Raw genomic sequence first — 17,950 nt, forward strand, 5'->3', positions numbered from 1 at the left:
CATAACATAAGAACAGCCTTACTGGGTCAGACCAAGTGTCCATCTAGCCTAATATCATGTCTTCCGACAGTGGTCAGTGCCAGGTGCCCCAGAGGGAATGAACAGAACAGGGAATCATCATGTGATCCATCCCCGTCACCCATTCCCAGCTTCTGGCAACTGGAGCCTTGAGTACCGACTGGATCGCCTCTGAATTCTACAGAGGAGATGCAATACTTATTTGTGATGGAGAAGCTGCTAACCAAAAATTAGCAGAGATAAGAAACTTTTCATTCAAGGAGGAGATTGGTTGAGAGTTGAAGCTTGCAAACTCTGTGTTTTGGCCAGTTAAAAACTATGATGTCTTGAGAAATTTCAGATGATGGATATAAATATAAAATAACAATTTTTTCTAAAAGTAGTCTGAACTTTTCTTGTCCCTTGAGGCCAAAAGCAGTAGGATCTTTTGAAGGGGAAAATGATCAAGGAGTAACTGAGGCTAAGGTAGTGAACTGAAAAAAAAAATCTGTCCAGTGTGTAGCATCAGCAACAAATGTATTAAATATGATGCTTGGTGCCTGAAAAAAGGCAGAGGTGTGTGTATATGTATATAAGTGTGTATATCATCGGGAATCTCTCAAAGTTGAGGATGATTGTCTTCCATGGATTGTCCATTTCAAATGATCTGTGAGTCCATTGATGACTGATGAGGCCTATTCTGGAGCTGCAGACTCTGCCGCGTTGCAGATGTGTTTTCGAGCAGGGAGGGTGACCTTGGGGTATTAGTTCGAGCCATGTTACGTGCTGTCTCACTTCTGTTCTTCCATTACATGTAGTTACATCTGATTTTCAAAGTGCTGAGTTCCCTGTCTCCAGCAGTTCGTCCATTGTTGTCAGTCCTGGGTTATAAATTCCCACAAGTTGACGTTAATGTTGAATTTCCTCCTATTAACCTTGAGGACATCCCTGTAACATTTTTTCTGCCCTCCTCTGAGGTTTTTCTGCCTTGGCTGAGTTGAGAGTAGAAGACTTGTTTTGGCAGTCTGGAGTCAGGCATCCGGACAATGTGGCCCATTGCTTCTTGTCCTATCCTTAGAGATTAACAAGAACAATTTGCTTCCCTCCGCCTTGTAACAACCTTTTATGTACTTGAAAACTGTTATTATGTCCCCTCTTGATTTTCTCTTCTCCAGACAAACCAAACTCAGTTTTTTCAGTCTTCTCTCATAGGTCATGTTTTCTAGCCCTTTAATCATTTTTGTTGTTCTTCTCTGGATTTTCTCTAATTTGTTTACATCTTTCCTGAAATGTGGCACCCAGAATTGACACACTACTCCCAGGGGCGGCTCTAGACATTTCACCGCCCCAACCATGGCAGCATGCCGTGGGGGGCGCTCTGCCAGTCGCCGGTCCCATGGCTCCAGTGGACCTCTGAAGCCGCGGGACCAGCAGACCCTCCGCAGGCACGCCGCTGAAGTTACCCTGCCTGCCGCCATCTCAGCGACTGGCAGAGCACCCCCCGCAGCTTGCTGTTCTAAGCACGTGCTTGGCGTGCTGGGGCCTGGAGCCGCCCCTGACTACTCCAGTTGAGGCCTAATCAGCATGAAGTAGAGCAGAAGAATTACCTTTGGTGTCTTGCTTTCAACACGCCTGCTAATCCATCCCAGAGTGTTTGCTTTTTTTTGCAAACACTGTTACACTGCTGACTCATATTTAGCTTGTGATCTACTATGATTCCCAGATCCCTTTCTGAACTACTCCTTCTTAGGCAGTCATTTCCCATTTTGTATGAAGACTCTTGTCACTGGGGCAGCTGGTTTTGAGGCAGCTTTTGACCATGGGAGCAGTACAAAGCTACCCTGTGTAATGGAAGATATGGCCACATACACCGGGTATGCAGAGATCATGTTGGCCTAGATTCCAGGAAGACTTTGTTCCTCCCTGAATCAAAAGGCCTCTTCTTCAACTCAGAGGCTAAAAGGCTTGTGTCTTTAATGAGGCCCAGCTGTCAGCCCTTCCCTCCCAACTGACTGCTTGTGAACTTCCTTGGGGGACAGATAATTCTAGCTTTATCCAGGAAAATTCATGATGCATGATGAGAAAGGAGGCTCAGGGTGGAGAGAGTGGGGAAAAAATGAGAGCTAAAGATTAATCCAGAGGTTGGCAACCTTTCAGAAGTAGCGTGCTGAGTCTTCATTTATTCACTCTGATTTAAAGTTTCGTGTGCCAGTAATACATGTTAATGTTTTTAGAAGGTCTCTTTCTATAAGTCTATAATATATAACTAAACTATTGTTGTATGTAAAGTAAATAAGGTTTCAAAAATGTTTAAGAAGCTTCATTTAAAATTAAATTAAAATGCAGAGACCCCCGGACTGGTGACCAGGACCCGGGCAGTGTGAGTGCCACTGAAAATCAGCTCGTGTGCCACCTTAGGCATGTGTGCCTATAGGTTGCCTTTCCCTGGATTAATCCTCCCCCTTTTTAAGTTAAATAAGACTTTGAAACTCTTTCCTATGATTTATGCCATAAAATAGTCTTATATAATTATCTTATGGAGTTTGGTCAAAATCTTGTTTTATATTATTTTTTGCAGTCCTCGATGTTTCAGTGGAAATACAAATGCATTACGTAATGTTACTTCAGTTACTCTAGGAGAGCAATCTTCCTACTGTCAGAAAATGAAATGTCTTAGGGAACTTGTATGGTGTGTGTGAATGGAAGTACATAATTCTGAATTAACATGCATAATTACAGCCACGTTTATAAGAGCTATCTATTGCTTGAATCCTGCTCTTAACCAGGGGATCTGCAAGACATTGAGACAGCATAAGCTGCACATTGGGAGTGCATGTTACAAAATCTAGTAAAATAGAACTTGACATGCTCAGTGATCTACAACAAACTGAATTCAGCAGGAGGACTTAAAAGATAAGTGATTAAGTGACGTGGAAAAAATAATTTCATCTGAAGAAAAGCAAACCCAGTGTCTTTTGAGGTTATAACCATACCAAAATGGCAAATGTAAATGTTTGAACTACCTCAAAAAACTGAAATGAACGAATTGTCTTATGTTTGATAATCATTTTTTTCTTGTAAATCTGCTGTATCCAATCCACTATATAGCAGTCAGGAATAAAATCCAACCAGAATTCTTAAGTCTCCATGATCCAGATATGTCCACCATAGTGCTGTTACTAATGCCATTGAATTTAAGCATTTTCTTCTCTCTTTGCTTGAGAAGGTAGGAGTTACAGAGCCACAAGGACATTAACCTATATATTAGTTTCTTATATAGCTTTCTTAGAACTGGATTATTTGCAGCTGTCAAATTGTGGTTAGATTCAACTGTTTTTAAAAATAAATGTATTTGGAATAACAAGGATGGAGAATTAATATTGATGTTAAAAAAATCCAGTGCAAAAATATAAACAATATTGCTCTTAAGCATTGTGACGTTCTCCTCTGGTGTTGGCTGGACTGGTGATGTGCTAGGTCATTCCAGTCCTTGACTTTGGGAGCCATCCTTACCTTGCTCTGCTGTGAGACTCCCCATTCCTGGGCTGTTCACGCACAGCCTCCAGCATGTAAGCTGCTCCTTGGATTGTGCAACCGAATGTCACTAGCCAATGTGTCTGGTCCCAGACGCAAACCTAGGAACCTCCGTCTTGCAGTGTCCAGTTATAGATTCTTAGACTCCAGGACTGGAAGGGACCTCGAGAGGTCATCGAGTCCAGTCCCCTCCCCTCATGACAGGACCAAATACTGTCTAGACCATTCCTGATAGACATTTATCTAACCTACTCTTAAATATCTCCAGAGATGGAGATTCCACAACCTCCCTAGGCAATTTATTCAGATGTTAACTACCACTGACAGTTAAAACTATTTTCACTATAATGTCCAAAACCCTAAAATCTCCCTTGCTGCAGTTAAGTCCACTGCTTCCTTGTTCTAATCCTTAGAGGCTAAGGTGAACAAGTTCCTCCCTCCCCTCCTGATGACACCTCTTAGATACTAAAACGCTATATGTCCCCTCTATGCGTTTCTCTTTCACACTAAACAAAACCCATTCTTTCCAGCCTTCCTCATAGGTCATGTTGAACCAGGCTTTAATTCATTCTTGTTGCTCTCTCATCGGACGCCTCTCCATTCTCCACATCTTTCTTGAGATGCAGTGCCCAGAACTGGAACACACTACTCCAGTTGAGGCCTAACAGCGTGCAGAGTAGAGCGGAAGAAACTCTCGTTCTTGTATTAAAACACACCTGTAATGCATCCCAGAATCACCGTTTGCCTTTTTTATGCAACCAAGTATCAACACTGGATGACGTCATATTTAGCTTGTGGTTCCACTATGACCCCTAGATCTCTATGCATGCCATACTCTTCCTAGACAGTCTCCTTTCCAAGCTGTATGCTGGAAAGTGATTGTTTCTTCCTAAGTGGAGCACTTTGGCATTGTCTTCTATGAACTTCATCCGGTTTACCTCAGACCATTAACATCCAATTATGTCCAGACATTTTTGAATTTGACCCTGGCCTAACCCAAAGGCAGTGCAATCCTACAGTTTGTATCAAGTCCGCAACCAGTAAATAAGCCGTACTTTTAAATGCCAACAATCTAAGTCGTTGATGAAGATATGATTAGCACAGAGCTGCGTCACCAACACAGATCCCCGGTCGGAACCCACTTGTATATACATTTCCAGCAGGAATTGGGACCAATTAATACACTCTTGAGTACATTATTCAGCCAGTTATGCACCCACCTTGTAGTAGCCCCATCTAAATTGTATTTGCCTAGTTTATCGATAAGAATATCATGCGAGACCGTATCAAATGCCTTACTAAAGTCTAGGTATGGCACATCCACTGCTTCTCCCTTATCCACAAGGCTCGTTATCCTATCAAAGAAAGCTATCAGATTGGTTGACATGATTTGTTCTTTACAAATCCATACTGGCTATTCCCTATCACCTTACCACCTTCCAAGTGTTTGCAGTGCCCAGTGGGCACTGCAAGTTTATATGAATGTGTCAATTTAACAAAGAAATTGATATGTACTAGGCTTGTTATCCCAATGGGAGTCTGACATGCTTCAAACCAAAAAGATTTATTAACTACAAAGATAAACTTTAAGTGATGGTAAGTCAAAGCATAACAAGTCAGATGTGGTCAAATGAAATAAAAGCAAAACACATTCTAAGCTGATCTTAACACTTTCAATGCCCGTACAAACTTAGATGCTTCTCACCACAGGCTGGTTGGTTGCCCTTCAGCCAGGCTCTCCCCTTTGATCAGCGCTTTAGTCGCTTGGTGGTGGTGTCTGTAGATGGAGGTGGAAGAGAGAGGAAGAGCATGGCAAACGTCTCTTCCTTTTATCATGTTCGTTCTTCCCTCTTGGCTTTGCCCCCCCCCCCCCTCAGAGTCAGGTGAGCATTACCTCATTACAGTCCCAAACTGACCAAGGGAAGGGGTGTGACTCACTCAGGAGTCCAGCAAATCCTTTGTTGTTGCCTAGGCCAGTGTCCTTTGTTCCTGTGAGGCTGGGCTGGGTTTGTCCTATACATGCCCTGATGAGGTGTGAACTGCGCCTCTGCTCTTGGAGAGTTTTTGCCTGGGCTTGGACACATTTTCAGCCTCATAACTGTATACATGAAATTACAACCTATAACATTACTATAAAAACTTTACTATAACATTACCATAATAACAATGCTCAGTACATCATGAGCTTTCTGAAAACACCCAACATGACAAACTTTACATTAGATATGACACAATTTTATATTATAAGGATGAACATGGGGGTGCTAGGTGTTCTCCCGAGGTATGAAACGTCACAGGCATAAGTTAGCAAATTTGGAGTGAAGGTAACTTCATGCTATCCTTGTATTTGTTAGATTATAATTTTATGTGACCATATGCTATTTCTCAGCTATATTTTTTATTTACAAATTTAAATACCTATCTAGCATATTGAGGTGCTATATAGTAGTGTCCAAATAAGATTACAAAGGAAAACATGCTTTCTATATAAAGTACCCCATAAACAGAATAAAATAGCATCTTAGATCTACAGTCCTGTAAAATGGTGTAATACTTGACTTGGAAAGTTCATTTGCAGGCAGTGAGTGCGATGCTCTCCCTGACAAGCCAGGGGATCAGACTGATCAATTTCTCCAGATTTTTTGTTTTAAAAAAAAGGGTCCTAGCTCTTCTGCTTATGTAGATAAATATACATATGCAAACCAGTGAAGTGTTATGTTTGGCATCTGGAAGTGCCTCCAGTGCCTCTGCTTCTGCTCTAAGCTCTGCCAGGAAGCAACAAAGTAAAATAACTAGACTCTGGTTCGTGTCATTGCTGATAAGACACATTTGGGCTACAGAGAAACTGTGAAGAATCACATCAATTTCCTGCTGATGCTGGAATGGTGTGGGCAGAGATTCAGTGGAGGGAGAGAGGAGGTTCCGAAGAAGGTGGCGGGTGAAGGAATAGAATGGAGTCTTTTCCTCATTACATGTAGGTACTTGGACCCTTGGTCACCTTTACTCTGTTCTTTTCCCATCTTCTTTCTGCATCTAGAAGGCTTAGGGTGAAAGGTAAAGTAAGGAGTACTTGGAGCAGTCAGCACTCCTCTGGGTTCATAAGGAGGAAAGAGAAAGTTTCTTCTTCTTTCCAGCAGCCAGAAATGAGTTCAGGTTCAGACTGATCATGTATACTAGACAGGCTGATATGAAAGACGTAGCTGTGGTTACAACATTTAGGTATCTTGCCAAGCCTCACACTTAACTAATCCATAAGTCAGTGGTTCTCAAACTTTAGTAACCCAAGGACCCCCATTTTGATTTAAAAATTTGCCGTGGACTTCCAAGCCTTCCGCTCAGCCGTGGACCCTGGCCCCACTCCACCTCTTCTCCCGAGTCCCCACCCCTACCCCTCCTCTTCCCTGTCTCTTCCCTCCCCCCATGCCAGCATGCAGGAGGTGCTGGGAAGGAGGGGGAGGAGTTGAGCAGTGGGGCTAGCGGCCCCGGACATGATTCTGCCCCTTCCCCCGAGCATGCCCTGTCCCCGTTCCTCCCTCTCCCTCCCAGTGCCTCCTGCATGCCAGGGAACAGCTGTTCAGGAGGTCCTGGGAAGGAGTGGGAGGAGTTGATCAGCAGGGCCTGTGGACCCCCAGGGGTCACAGACCCCAATCTGCGAAACGCAGAAGGAAAAATTAGCAGAGGAAAAGTTTAATACCTTTGTAATATTAAGTCTCAAACCAGGCAATGTATATAAATGGAGATTTGTTTCAGGGCAGAAGTGGCTGTACAGTGATCACATAATAAAATGGCTGACAGCGATCACAACAATAAGGGGATTTTGGATGGCAATATGAAGTCTCAGTCTACACTGAAAAATGACTGTAAAAAGGCATTCTGATGTTCCATTTGTCATTCAAGATTCAGTATTAAGTAAAGTTTCTAAGTTCAGCCAGTCATGCAAATTGAATCTGGGCCCTTCTGTTCTCATGCCTTATTCCTCAAAAGATTCTGCAGGCTGAATGATGGCAGTCAGTTACATGTGTGCAACATTATCTTCAATAGGATTGCACAGCTGTAACTGACAAACTCCCTAAAGAGTTTTGTTGCTGCAGAAGAAAAAGAATTTAGCTCACACTTCTAGCTGCAGCTCTGCCAGACTAATGGGAGTAAAAAGTTGTATTAAAAAAAGCAAAGAATCCCTGTCCCTGAAGTAAGCAGCTGTAAGTGAATATATACAAGGAGCAGATGGGCCCGAGTGAGTGAGTGCCGTGTTTACCCAGTCACTCTTCAGAGTAGAAAAGTCCTTTGATGCCAGCAACTTCAATTTTTGTGCTGGAAGTACTGGTTTAAATTGTAACTGCTAGAATAAATTTAGCTGAAATCATCTGTAGTAATAGAAAATTATGCACCAAAAATTCATGGATGGAATTCTTAATTTCACAACTGTTGGAGGCTACTTTAGAAGGTAGTTGGTGAGAGTCCTGGGGGCAAGGAAAATACCTTCAAGTCTGACAGTCATCACTGCAAACTTTACAGGAACTCTGCTTTGAAATGGGAACATATCCAAGGGTACTAGGCAACTTTAGTGCTTGGTAGCAGGGACCATGTGGACAGCTGGTTTACGGCAGGCTAGCAGGGAATGGATTTGCACTCCAGGTTGCAGTGCACAAATTGTTTGTCTAGAGGAGCCCTTATTCATTTACTATAATTGCAACAAATCCTTCTGCTTATCTCAACTGAAATATTCAGTGGATGTTTCCTTGACACCATATTGTGTCTGTAACTTTCTTGGAACAAAATTTGATGTAACTGCATAAACTAGATGCTTTCCATCCTAGAGTGTGGAGAAAAACTGAATTTGTAGGGAGTTGGTTAAAATACAGAGGTAAAGATGGTGGCACTACAGTCTTGGGGGGAGAGTACTAAAACTCTTATTCAGATGTTTACAGAGGGTAAATGAGTTTCCATAATTGAAAAACTAGCAGTTATCTTCTGCGTCTCAGATCTTCCCGAGAGCACCGAGGAAGATGAGTCTTGGAATAACGGATCTCCCATTCTCTCTGGGAAAGTCCATTTTGTCTTTGCAAATATCAGATATTTCTTCTTTCAGTCACCTTAGCGTTTGCAATATTGGTAGGTAGTTCAGCTCTGTTTTATTTTAAATTATGGTTTGAAATAGCTACTGTTAGGCTTAAAAGCACAGTCTGTTTGAAGAGAAGAAACTACAGGGAGCTTGAAAAACCATACACTTAACAGCCTGAAGAGTAAGGTGTTACTGGGCAGTGTGGAAAAAATTGTCTTGCCACACAATTCAGACCTCCCCGTGAATGGCTAAGATGTATTTTCCTTGTGTGCTACTCACCCTGCACTGAATTTATTGTAAATCAACTTTATATTATAAATACTCTGAAAGCATAACAGAAATAAGAAAAGTATTAACTTTTTACTCTTCCTGTTTTTACTTCACTTTATGTTTTACAACAGTGTCTAGAGGTTCCAACAGTGTGTCCCAAATAGCTCCAGGCCCAAATGCTTACAAACCAAAAGGACAAGACAGGGAATGGAGGATCACCCCATTTTATAGATGGGGTTTTGAAGCACAGATTAAGTGACTTGCTCAAGGTTACACAGCAAATCTGTGGATTCAGGAATTAAAGGGGGCATGGCCAGGGTTTTCCAACACGTTGCTGGCCATGGGCACTGATAGAAAATATGGGATGGCCACTGTCCAGAGACAATGACCAGTTGAGAAACAATCTTCTGCAGGCTGTTGGAAGGGAGAGTGTGCATAGTTTCCTACCAAAATGTTTGAGGCCTCCATCTTTCATATCAGACTTTCACTAATTAGTGAGTGGCACCCCTGAAGCAACACCCTCTGACTTCTTGAAGGGAGAAGGTACATTATTTTCCTTCAACAGCTTGGCAGATGTGTAGGTGCATCTCTGCCACCCTCCTTGTTCCTGAGATTTCTAGGTGCTGATTGAGGTGGCAGTTTCTCTGATAGGATTTTTCCCACAGCTTCAGTTTGAGTCTTTCACTCCGCTCTTGCCTTTGTTACTGCTCCTAGATTTGCAGTCAGTTTTACCTTTGCTTAGAAGTTTCTGAATAGCAGCAGTTTTCACTTCTGCAGCTTGACAAACCAGCAGGAGCAGGAGCACCAGCTATGTGTGCAGACTGGGGAGGGTTACAGTTCCTCAATTCACAGTTCACATTTGGAAACTTATGTTTGCAACCGTAAGCGTTAGAAACTTCATTTTTAAAATGAAAACTTAGATTCTGCAGAAGATGTTGGTACTTGCCTGATAAAGCCACTTCCTTTCCCGAGGGTACATTAACTCTGTAAGGCCTTGAAAATGCATGTTTTCATGGCCATTGCTTGAGCAAGGCCAGTGATTCTGAAAACCACCCCTAAAACAATTTTTGGGGGGGGGGGGTGTTTCTCAAGTTGTTCCTTTCAAAACTTTGATTTACTGAAATTTGTTTTTCTTGATACTAGAAATTCGATTGACACTAGCTAAGAGTCTAAAGAAGTTTAGCTTATTTAGTTTATCCAAGCGACACTTAGGAGACGACTTGACTACAGATTGCAAGTACCTATGTGAGTAGAAGACTTGATAGAGGGTTCTTTAATTTATTAGGCAGACATAAGATTCAGTGCTGGAAGCTGAAGCTAAGAAAATTTAGACTAAAATAAGGTAAAGAACTATTGGAGCAATTTACCTAGGGATGTGGTGGCTTCTGTCACTTGAAGTCTTTAAATCCAGATGAAATCTCTCTCCAAAAGATGTGCCCTAGCTCAGCAAGAAGTGATGGATTGGGTGCAGGAGCCATTTAGTGAAATTCTATGGCTTGTGTCGCGCACAAGGTCGGACTATCTGATCATAATCCCTTCACTTTTCACGGACTCAGATTTAAAAGGCTTGACAATCAGGCTGAAGTCTCCATATCTTGGAAATATCTAGGCTATTGTATGAGAAGGGTAGCCGTGTTAGTCTGGATCTGTTAAAAGCGACAGAGTCCTGTGGCACTTTATAGACTAACAGATGTATTGGAGCATAAGCTTTTGTGGGTGAATACATCTGACGAAGTGGGTATTCACCCACGAAAGCTCATGCTCCAATACGTCTGTTAGTCTATAAGGTGCCTCAGAACTCTTTGTCACTTTCTGCTATTGTAGCTTCCTTAATAGTGTGCTCCTAAGAAACAGGACTTTTCTGTGAAATTATAACCTTTAAAAGGGATTAATTCCAGTAGAGAACCTTGGGAACTTGCAAACATACAGTACCAAGATTTTTAGAAGTCTAGGGTTTTGGGAATCTGTCTTGAAAGGGACTTGATTCTCAGCTGGTAGGTAATCTGATAAATCAGGCCACTTGCAGTGTTTCCGGGTGGACATTTTAAAAGGATTTCTTTTCAGGGATGCAGTCTAATATTAGTCTCACGGTACCTATGTTCACTTCTGAATGAGAGACTGGCTTGACCTGTATGCTTTATGCTTATCCACTGGTTAAGGTCTAACAAACTCATTGTTTACCATCAATAGCGTATGTTATATGTTGGATAGAACCCAGAAAACAAGCCGTGTCTCATTGGACAGTGAGACAAATATGGAAAACTTCACACTTTAAATCAGAAAAGGCATTGTTGGCAGTGTTATTGTTTAAAACTAAAATAAAATAGTTCATATCACATTATATACAAATTCCTGGTGCTTTTCCCACACAAGTTGAAGGAAAGAACTGATGTTCCCTCTAGAGAACCACCAACAGATGATATCCAGCTTGGCCTATATTGATTATGGATAACTAGTGATCCTAATGGAGAACATATGGGTTCTGACAGGACTTAAATATATAAGTGAGTGTCAGTTTGGAAAGTTCTTCTAATTTTTTATAGATTTTTCGTTTTTAGTAGGTTTACTTATTTTCAACTTTGAGGGCTTTACTGTTTCATTGTTTGGGGATTAATCAGTCTTATTCTGGAGTAATTACCTCATTATAGACTTGATTACCTATTTAGGTTTTATATCTTTCTCGGTGTGAAATTACAATTGTTTTAGGTCCTGAAGCAAGGTTTTCCTGGGAAGTGTAAAAATATAATCAGGACTCTGATAATTACTAATTTACTTACCGATTCTTTTATCTGTTCCTTTCTTACTAGATCCTGGATTTGAGCATTTTAAGATAGCAGAAAAATCCCATGGGAATTGGATCAAGCTCTACCTAGAGGGAAATAATTCAGAAGTCCTCTTAAACCTTGGCAAAAAGGTCCTTAAGCAATATTTAGAGGCTCTGAAGATCCTGAGTTCTTCACTAAGCAAGCAAGTGACACAATACGACATGTATTCAATGATGGTGGGGACTGTGATAGTCCTGGAGGTATGAATTGATAAGTTTAGGAAGGAGGTTATATAATGGCATTGGCTGTGCTAGGGGACAGTGGACTTGATGTCCCAGGAGGTCACTTCCCAATTTATGTTCTTGTGAATTCACATCTTGTTATGAAGCTGCTAAGAGCAGAAACGTTCAATTTACTCTTTTGATTACATAGTATGGTCTTAGTAATGATTACTGTCAGAAATGGGAACTGTTTCACAATGTTAACTCTTTCCCATTAAAAGATGAAGTATAACTTTTTAACACATCAAAATTATTTTATGGGATAAGTGTTAAGAAGCTTTTGGTATAATCTCTTTGGTTTATGCTTTCTATGCTTTGATATTCATAGTAAGTGTGCAGATGTGCTCCAACTGTAACTGCTCTTATATCCAGTAGCCAATATTGCTTCATGAACAGAGCTGCTCTATATAAAAAGAAAAGAGCAGCTATGCCAACGTTCTGTTTGTGCCTAATGATGATGTAAAGTTCACATTTCAGCAATTAGGGTCAAATTCTCAGATGTAGGAACATTTATTCTTTGTGCTTAAAGGTGTAATCCTGGGAAAGGAGTGCTTCCTGCAAGGAGCTCAGTGCCCTCCATACAGCTTCTAACCCAGGCCAAGGGACCCACTTTCCCCCTCACAGTCCATATACCAGTCTCTGAGCAACTCTGCTTTCTCAACTCTCTGAGCCACACTCTGCAAGGACATCTAAGAGAAAAACCCAAGACTCCTCTCATAAGTCTTCCAAAGACTGTAACCCAAGTTGATCAGGCAAGGAATCTAGTTCTAAAAAGCAGAGGTTGTCAGTGTCTTGAGCTCCATCAGCACTATCTGTTCTCCAGTCCGGTACTCACGAGGCTGCTGGTTCCTCAGGTACCAAGGGCACCATTTGACAGAAAGATGGCAAAGCCTTGCACCTGGAGAGATCCATCGGTGCTGTCAGCGGACTGAGGTGGCAAGAAGAGCTCTTCCTCTGCTTCCTTGGTACCAAAGAAGCTCACTCAGGCTACAACCACACTTCTCCCAGACCGGCTGAGGCTCATGGTGCTGTCAGCTCCCGCAGCCGCTACTACTTTGGTGCAGACAACTGGCTCTGTACTGACAGCACATTCTGTACTGCAGGAGTTTTGTTTTCTGCAAGACCTGGCTGTGTCTGAGATTCCTGATTCTCTGCTCTTGGCTCTGACATACTTTCATTATTTAGGGCATTGAGAGAGCTGTAAATTCACCTTGTACCAGCGGTTTCGTCTTAAATTTCTCCTGGGGCTTCACCATTCCATAGAGAGTTTGAGGAAAAGGATTCTGATGAAGATCTTGCCTTGGTTTCCCAAATATTGGTCCAGGACTCTCCTCCTCACCCCTATAGAGGCACCTTTCCAGAAGTCTCTGAGCCAATCACCACTCACACAAGATATCTGCCAGAGTCTCATGTGCCTTTTGCACCATCTTCTTGGCCTTAGCTGGACCCTTGGACAGCCCATGCCAGCAGTTTTTCAACTTCAAGCACCACCTGTTGTAGAGATAAGCAGCCTTCATCAGATGACCCCTCTAGAAGACCTGATCCTCGAAGAAACCTTTGAGAAGCAGGAAGCTAGAGCCGATGAAGAGGTCTTTCTTCTGGTCAACTTCTCCCCTTCATTTCCGGATGAAGCACTTATGCCTCCTCCTTCCATCCTTGGTGGATGATTTTAAACAGTTTCATGATCTGGTTAAGGGAATTGCTGACTCCTTGCAGATCTCTCTTGAGGAGGTTGGCATGGACTCCAGGGTTACTTTACATTCTCTGGGGATCTATTCACCTGCCTACAAGAGAAGGTGTAGCAAGTCCCAGACAACTCAAAGATTCTGTCCTGCCCAATTCCTAACCTCCCAGAGGTTGTATGAACCCCATCAGAAGAGGCAGAGATGGAAACCATCCACCTCCCAATCTTTGGCCTATCACCTCCAATCAGCAATTTTGATGGGCTAATTGAGGGTCTGAATTAGCCTCCTCATCCTTACGAGCTGCACCAGTTCACCTGCCTTCATCACATTGGCAACTGCCTTTACCCTTTCACGTGGGCTTGGGAGTCAGTCACCACAGAAAAATGGGTTTTGGAGATCATCTCCATAGGGTACACCATCTGTTTTACTACTCTTCCGCAGACCAACTCACTTTCCCTGTTGCTCTTCAGGGACCTCTCTCATGAGAGTTTGCTTTGCCAAGAAATAACTGTCTCCTATGCCTGGGTGCTATAGGACCAGTTCCCATGCAGCACAGAGAAAAGGGATTTTATTCAAGGTACTTCCTGGTACCAAAAATGAATGGTGGTTGGAGACCTATCTTAGATTTGAGGCTATTCAACACTTTTATATGAAGGTACAAAAATTAAAAATGTAGACATTGCTGCGGTAATTCCATCATTAGATCAAGGGGATTTATTCTCGGCTCTTGACATTCAGAATGCATATTTCCACATTGCAACCCACTCATTTTACAAATGATTTGTACGTTTTGCTGTTGGTTCGAACCACTTTCAGTACGAGGTGTTCCCTTTCGTCCTGTTACCTGCCCTGAGGGTCTTTTCAAAGGTCATGTCAGTAGTAGCAGCACAGCTCTGCAGGAAAGGTATTTTTTTAGTGTTCCCTTACCTAGATGATTGACTGCTGAAGGGCCGCTCCCTGGAGCTAACTTCATGGGCAAATTCCAAAGCCGTAGACCTCTTCCTCAAATTGGGCCTACAACTGAACATTCAAAAATCCACTTTGACCTCTTAGAAGGTCAAAACTTAGAATTCATAGGAGCTCCTCTCAGTTCAGTAACACTGCAAGAACCTCCCTTCCACTGCATAGGTTTGTGGCCCTTTCTAACGTAACCCATGCTATCCAGCTCAGCGCCCTGGTCAAGAACTGTCTTCAGTTGTTGGGGCATGTGACAGCTGGTACCTTTAGCATAGACCACACAAGACTCCAAAGCTACTCAAGGGTGGCTCAGGACTGTCTAGTCACCAAACAGACACAGTTTAAATATGCTATACCTTCCATACCCACCTAAGTAAAGGAATCCTTCAGTTGGTGGAAAGACTGTCACATTTGTGCAGGAGTCCCATTTGCACATCTTTCCTCAGTGGTCATCATAATGATAGATGCCTCCCTGTGAGGGTGGGGAGCGCATCTGGATACTCTCACAGCCCAGGGAAACTGGTTATTACAAGAGACCATGCAACATGTCAACCTCCTGGAACTGAGTGGTCATATCTGCCTGTCTCCAGTTTCTACCATGAATCGGGGCAAACACATAAGGATCATGTTGGACAACATGTCATGTAAGTTTTATGTCAACTGACAAGGAGGAGGAGCAAGCTCCCCTCCCTCTGCATTGAGGCTGTCAATCTTTGGAATTGGTGCATACACAATCAGGTTGTCATCACAGCAGCATAGCTTCCAGAGGTTCAGAATGTGACTGCGGATACACTTAGCAGGCACTTCTTCCAAAGCAATGAGTGGGAAATAGATTCTAGCAGATTACACCACATATCCTGGCAATGGGGCATGACCCACTTTCCACGATACACTTGTTTGCAATGGAGATAAACAAGTTTATCTGTAGAAAAAACTGGGCCCAGTTTTGCTCCAGAGGTGGGCTGGGTCACTGATCCTTGGGGGGATGCCTCTCACTTTCATTAGTCTTTGGATCTTCTGTACACGTTCCCACTGGCTGTCCTCTAATACCCAAAATTCTACTCAAAATAAAAAAGGGCAAAGCCAGAGTCATCGTAATAGTTCAGAGCTGGACAAAACAAACTTGATTTCCTTACCTGATACAGCTGACTGTTTGCTTACTGGTCACTCTCCAGGCTGCTTCTCATGTCCCCTCCCAGGCAGGCAGGAAGATCCTTCACCCCAACCTAGTAGCGCTATGTCTCAAAGCGTGGTTGGTTGATCACAGGATTAGAGAGAATTTGCTCAGAGAAGATTGTGTACTATTACACAGGAGGAAACAGTCTACTCACTACACACACTCCCAAAAATGGGCAAGTTTTGTCTGTTGATGTAATCTCAAACATATTCCACTGACGACGTCATTGCTGCCCGATATACAGGACTGTATCCTAAGACTAACAAGGTCTGGGCTATTGCTGAGCTCCATTAGAGTCCACCTGGCAGCCAAGATGGCTTTCTAGTCTCCAATAGAGGGTATTCCATTTTTGCCTCCCCCCAACAGCAGTGGGGTTCCTCAGGGAGCTAGGAAATCTTTTTCCAACAGTCAAGTGTCCGACTCTGGTTTGGGACCTCAATCTGCTTCTTAAATGTCTTACAAGACCACCGTTTGAACCGATCGCTACCTGCTGACTCATCCAGTCATCAATGAAAATGGCATTCCTCTTAGCCATATCATCAGTGCAACAGATTAGAGAAATAGGGGTATTCATGGCATGCCGCCCTTTCACAGTACTTTTTAAGGACAAGGTCACTTTGCAACCATACCCCAAATTTTTACATAGTTTTCTCTGAGTTCCATATTAACCAACCCATTCGCTTGCCAGTCTTCCACCCTAAACCTCACCTAGATAAACGAAGCACTAGTGCATACCCTTGATGTCAGGGGAGCCTTGGCTTTCTACCAGGATAGGGCTAAATACGCCCCATATTGTTTGTCTTGCTCCAAATAGATCAAAAAGGTCTGTAATCTCTAATCAGACTGTCCAAGTGGATATCCGACTGCATTAATTCTTGCTACAAACCTCATAATATTTAAGCTTTTTCAGACATATGAACCCATGCTACAAGGTCTCTTTTCACCTCTATGGTATTTTTCAAAAACGAGCCCATTATTAAAATATATAAAGCTGCTACTTGGTCTTCTGTACATATGTTCGGTGACCACTGTGCAATAACTCATGACTCTGCTGCTGATACTATGTTCAGCTCAGGTGTACTTTCTTCCATACTGGACTTGACTCTAAAGCCCCCTCCTCCTTAAAGGGAAAGTGCTTGGTAGTCACCTAGAATGGAGCACCCATAAAGACTCTCTTCAAAAGAGAAGAAATGGTTACTTACCGTGTGCAGTAACTGTCGTTCTTCGAGAACTGTGTCCCTATGGTGCCCCACTGCGTGCCCATCTTCCCCTCTGCTTTGGCGTTCTCTATTCTACAGCTCCACAGTAGAGAAGGAACTGAGGGTGGGTTCACCCATGGAGCACTATGTAACAATGACTTGGGGTACGAGGCTGATTAGTACATGTGCACGGGCTTCCCCGCTCCAACCCTTCTGCACCCCCGTCTCCCTGCCCCAACCCCCTGCACCACTATCCTCGTCACTCACTGCATCCCTCCTCCATCCCATCTTTTTCTGCCCTCCACACCTACCCATCCCAGCTCTATACCCCTTACGGCGCTCTCCCACCCATCCTCTCCACCTCCCAGAGCTGCCACCCCATGTCCATTGCCCCCCACAGCCCTGCAGTCCATTCACCTCCAAACACAGTTGCACTCCCATTATGTCCCTGTACACCCCTGTGCCCCCCACATCCTCATGCCTCTGTAGCCTTCTGCATCCCCATCCACCCCACATACCCCCCTATAGCCCCTCCTCTCTCCTTCACTGCCCCCTCACCCCTACCCTGCTCTTGTCCTTGGCCTCTTTCCCTCCCCAGCCTCTCTCCTCCACACACCCCCTCCCCATCTTTTCCCCTCTAGCTCACCCTCCTCCCTTCCCGGTTGGGTGATTTTAGGCAGTCCCTGGAAAAGTGTATGAAAACCCATCTCCGTGTAGGCAAGTGCGTGCATGCATTGTAAGAATGTAAGAGACTGTGTGTCTTTGTGTAGGGAGGTGTGTGTATTGCTGCATGAGTGTATACTGGGGTGAATAAAATTTGTAGCTTAATTCTTTGACTTTTATTCTTTTTGCTGGCTTGCACACAAAAAAAATTAATGAAATAAAGTGTGTGTATTAATTTCATAGCAAGTTTTTAAAAGAGTAAGGAACTGTAGAAGAAATGTATTATTTCTTAAAGTGAATGCTGTTGACCAGTAATTTCAGAAGAGCCAATATATCATGCATTTCTCCTCACCTTCGTCG

The 17,950-nt window shown here is 43.1% G+C and overlaps 1 protein-coding gene across 10 annotated transcripts in view; it reads left to right on the forward strand.

Moving 5' to 3' along the window:
* The window catches only part of PIGG (phosphatidylinositol glycan anchor biosynthesis class G (EMM blood group)), a 136,461-nt gene that overhangs the window by 32,837 nt on the left and 85,674 nt on the right, over window positions 1-17,950 (forward strand). For 9 of the 10 annotated variants that reach the window (XR_012656174.1, XM_075067410.1, XM_075067408.1 and 6 more), the window contains one exon: window positions 11,671-11,888. Coding sequence is in view for 8 of the 10 variants with exons in the window: in XM_075067410.1 (XP_074923511.1) it covers window positions 11,671-11,888 (218 nt within the window). In the remaining 2 variants the exon portion in view is untranslated. The remainder of the gene's footprint in view (window positions 1-11,670; window positions 11,889-17,950) is intronic. The other variant, XR_012656175.1, reaches the window with a different exon arrangement.

Source organism: Chelonoidis abingdonii, chromosome 6 (genome assembly GCF_003597395.2).
Source record: "Chelonoidis abingdonii isolate Lonesome George chromosome 6, CheloAbing_2.0, whole genome shotgun sequence".
NCBI lineage: Eukaryota > Metazoa > Chordata > Testudines > Testudinidae > Chelonoidis > Chelonoidis abingdonii.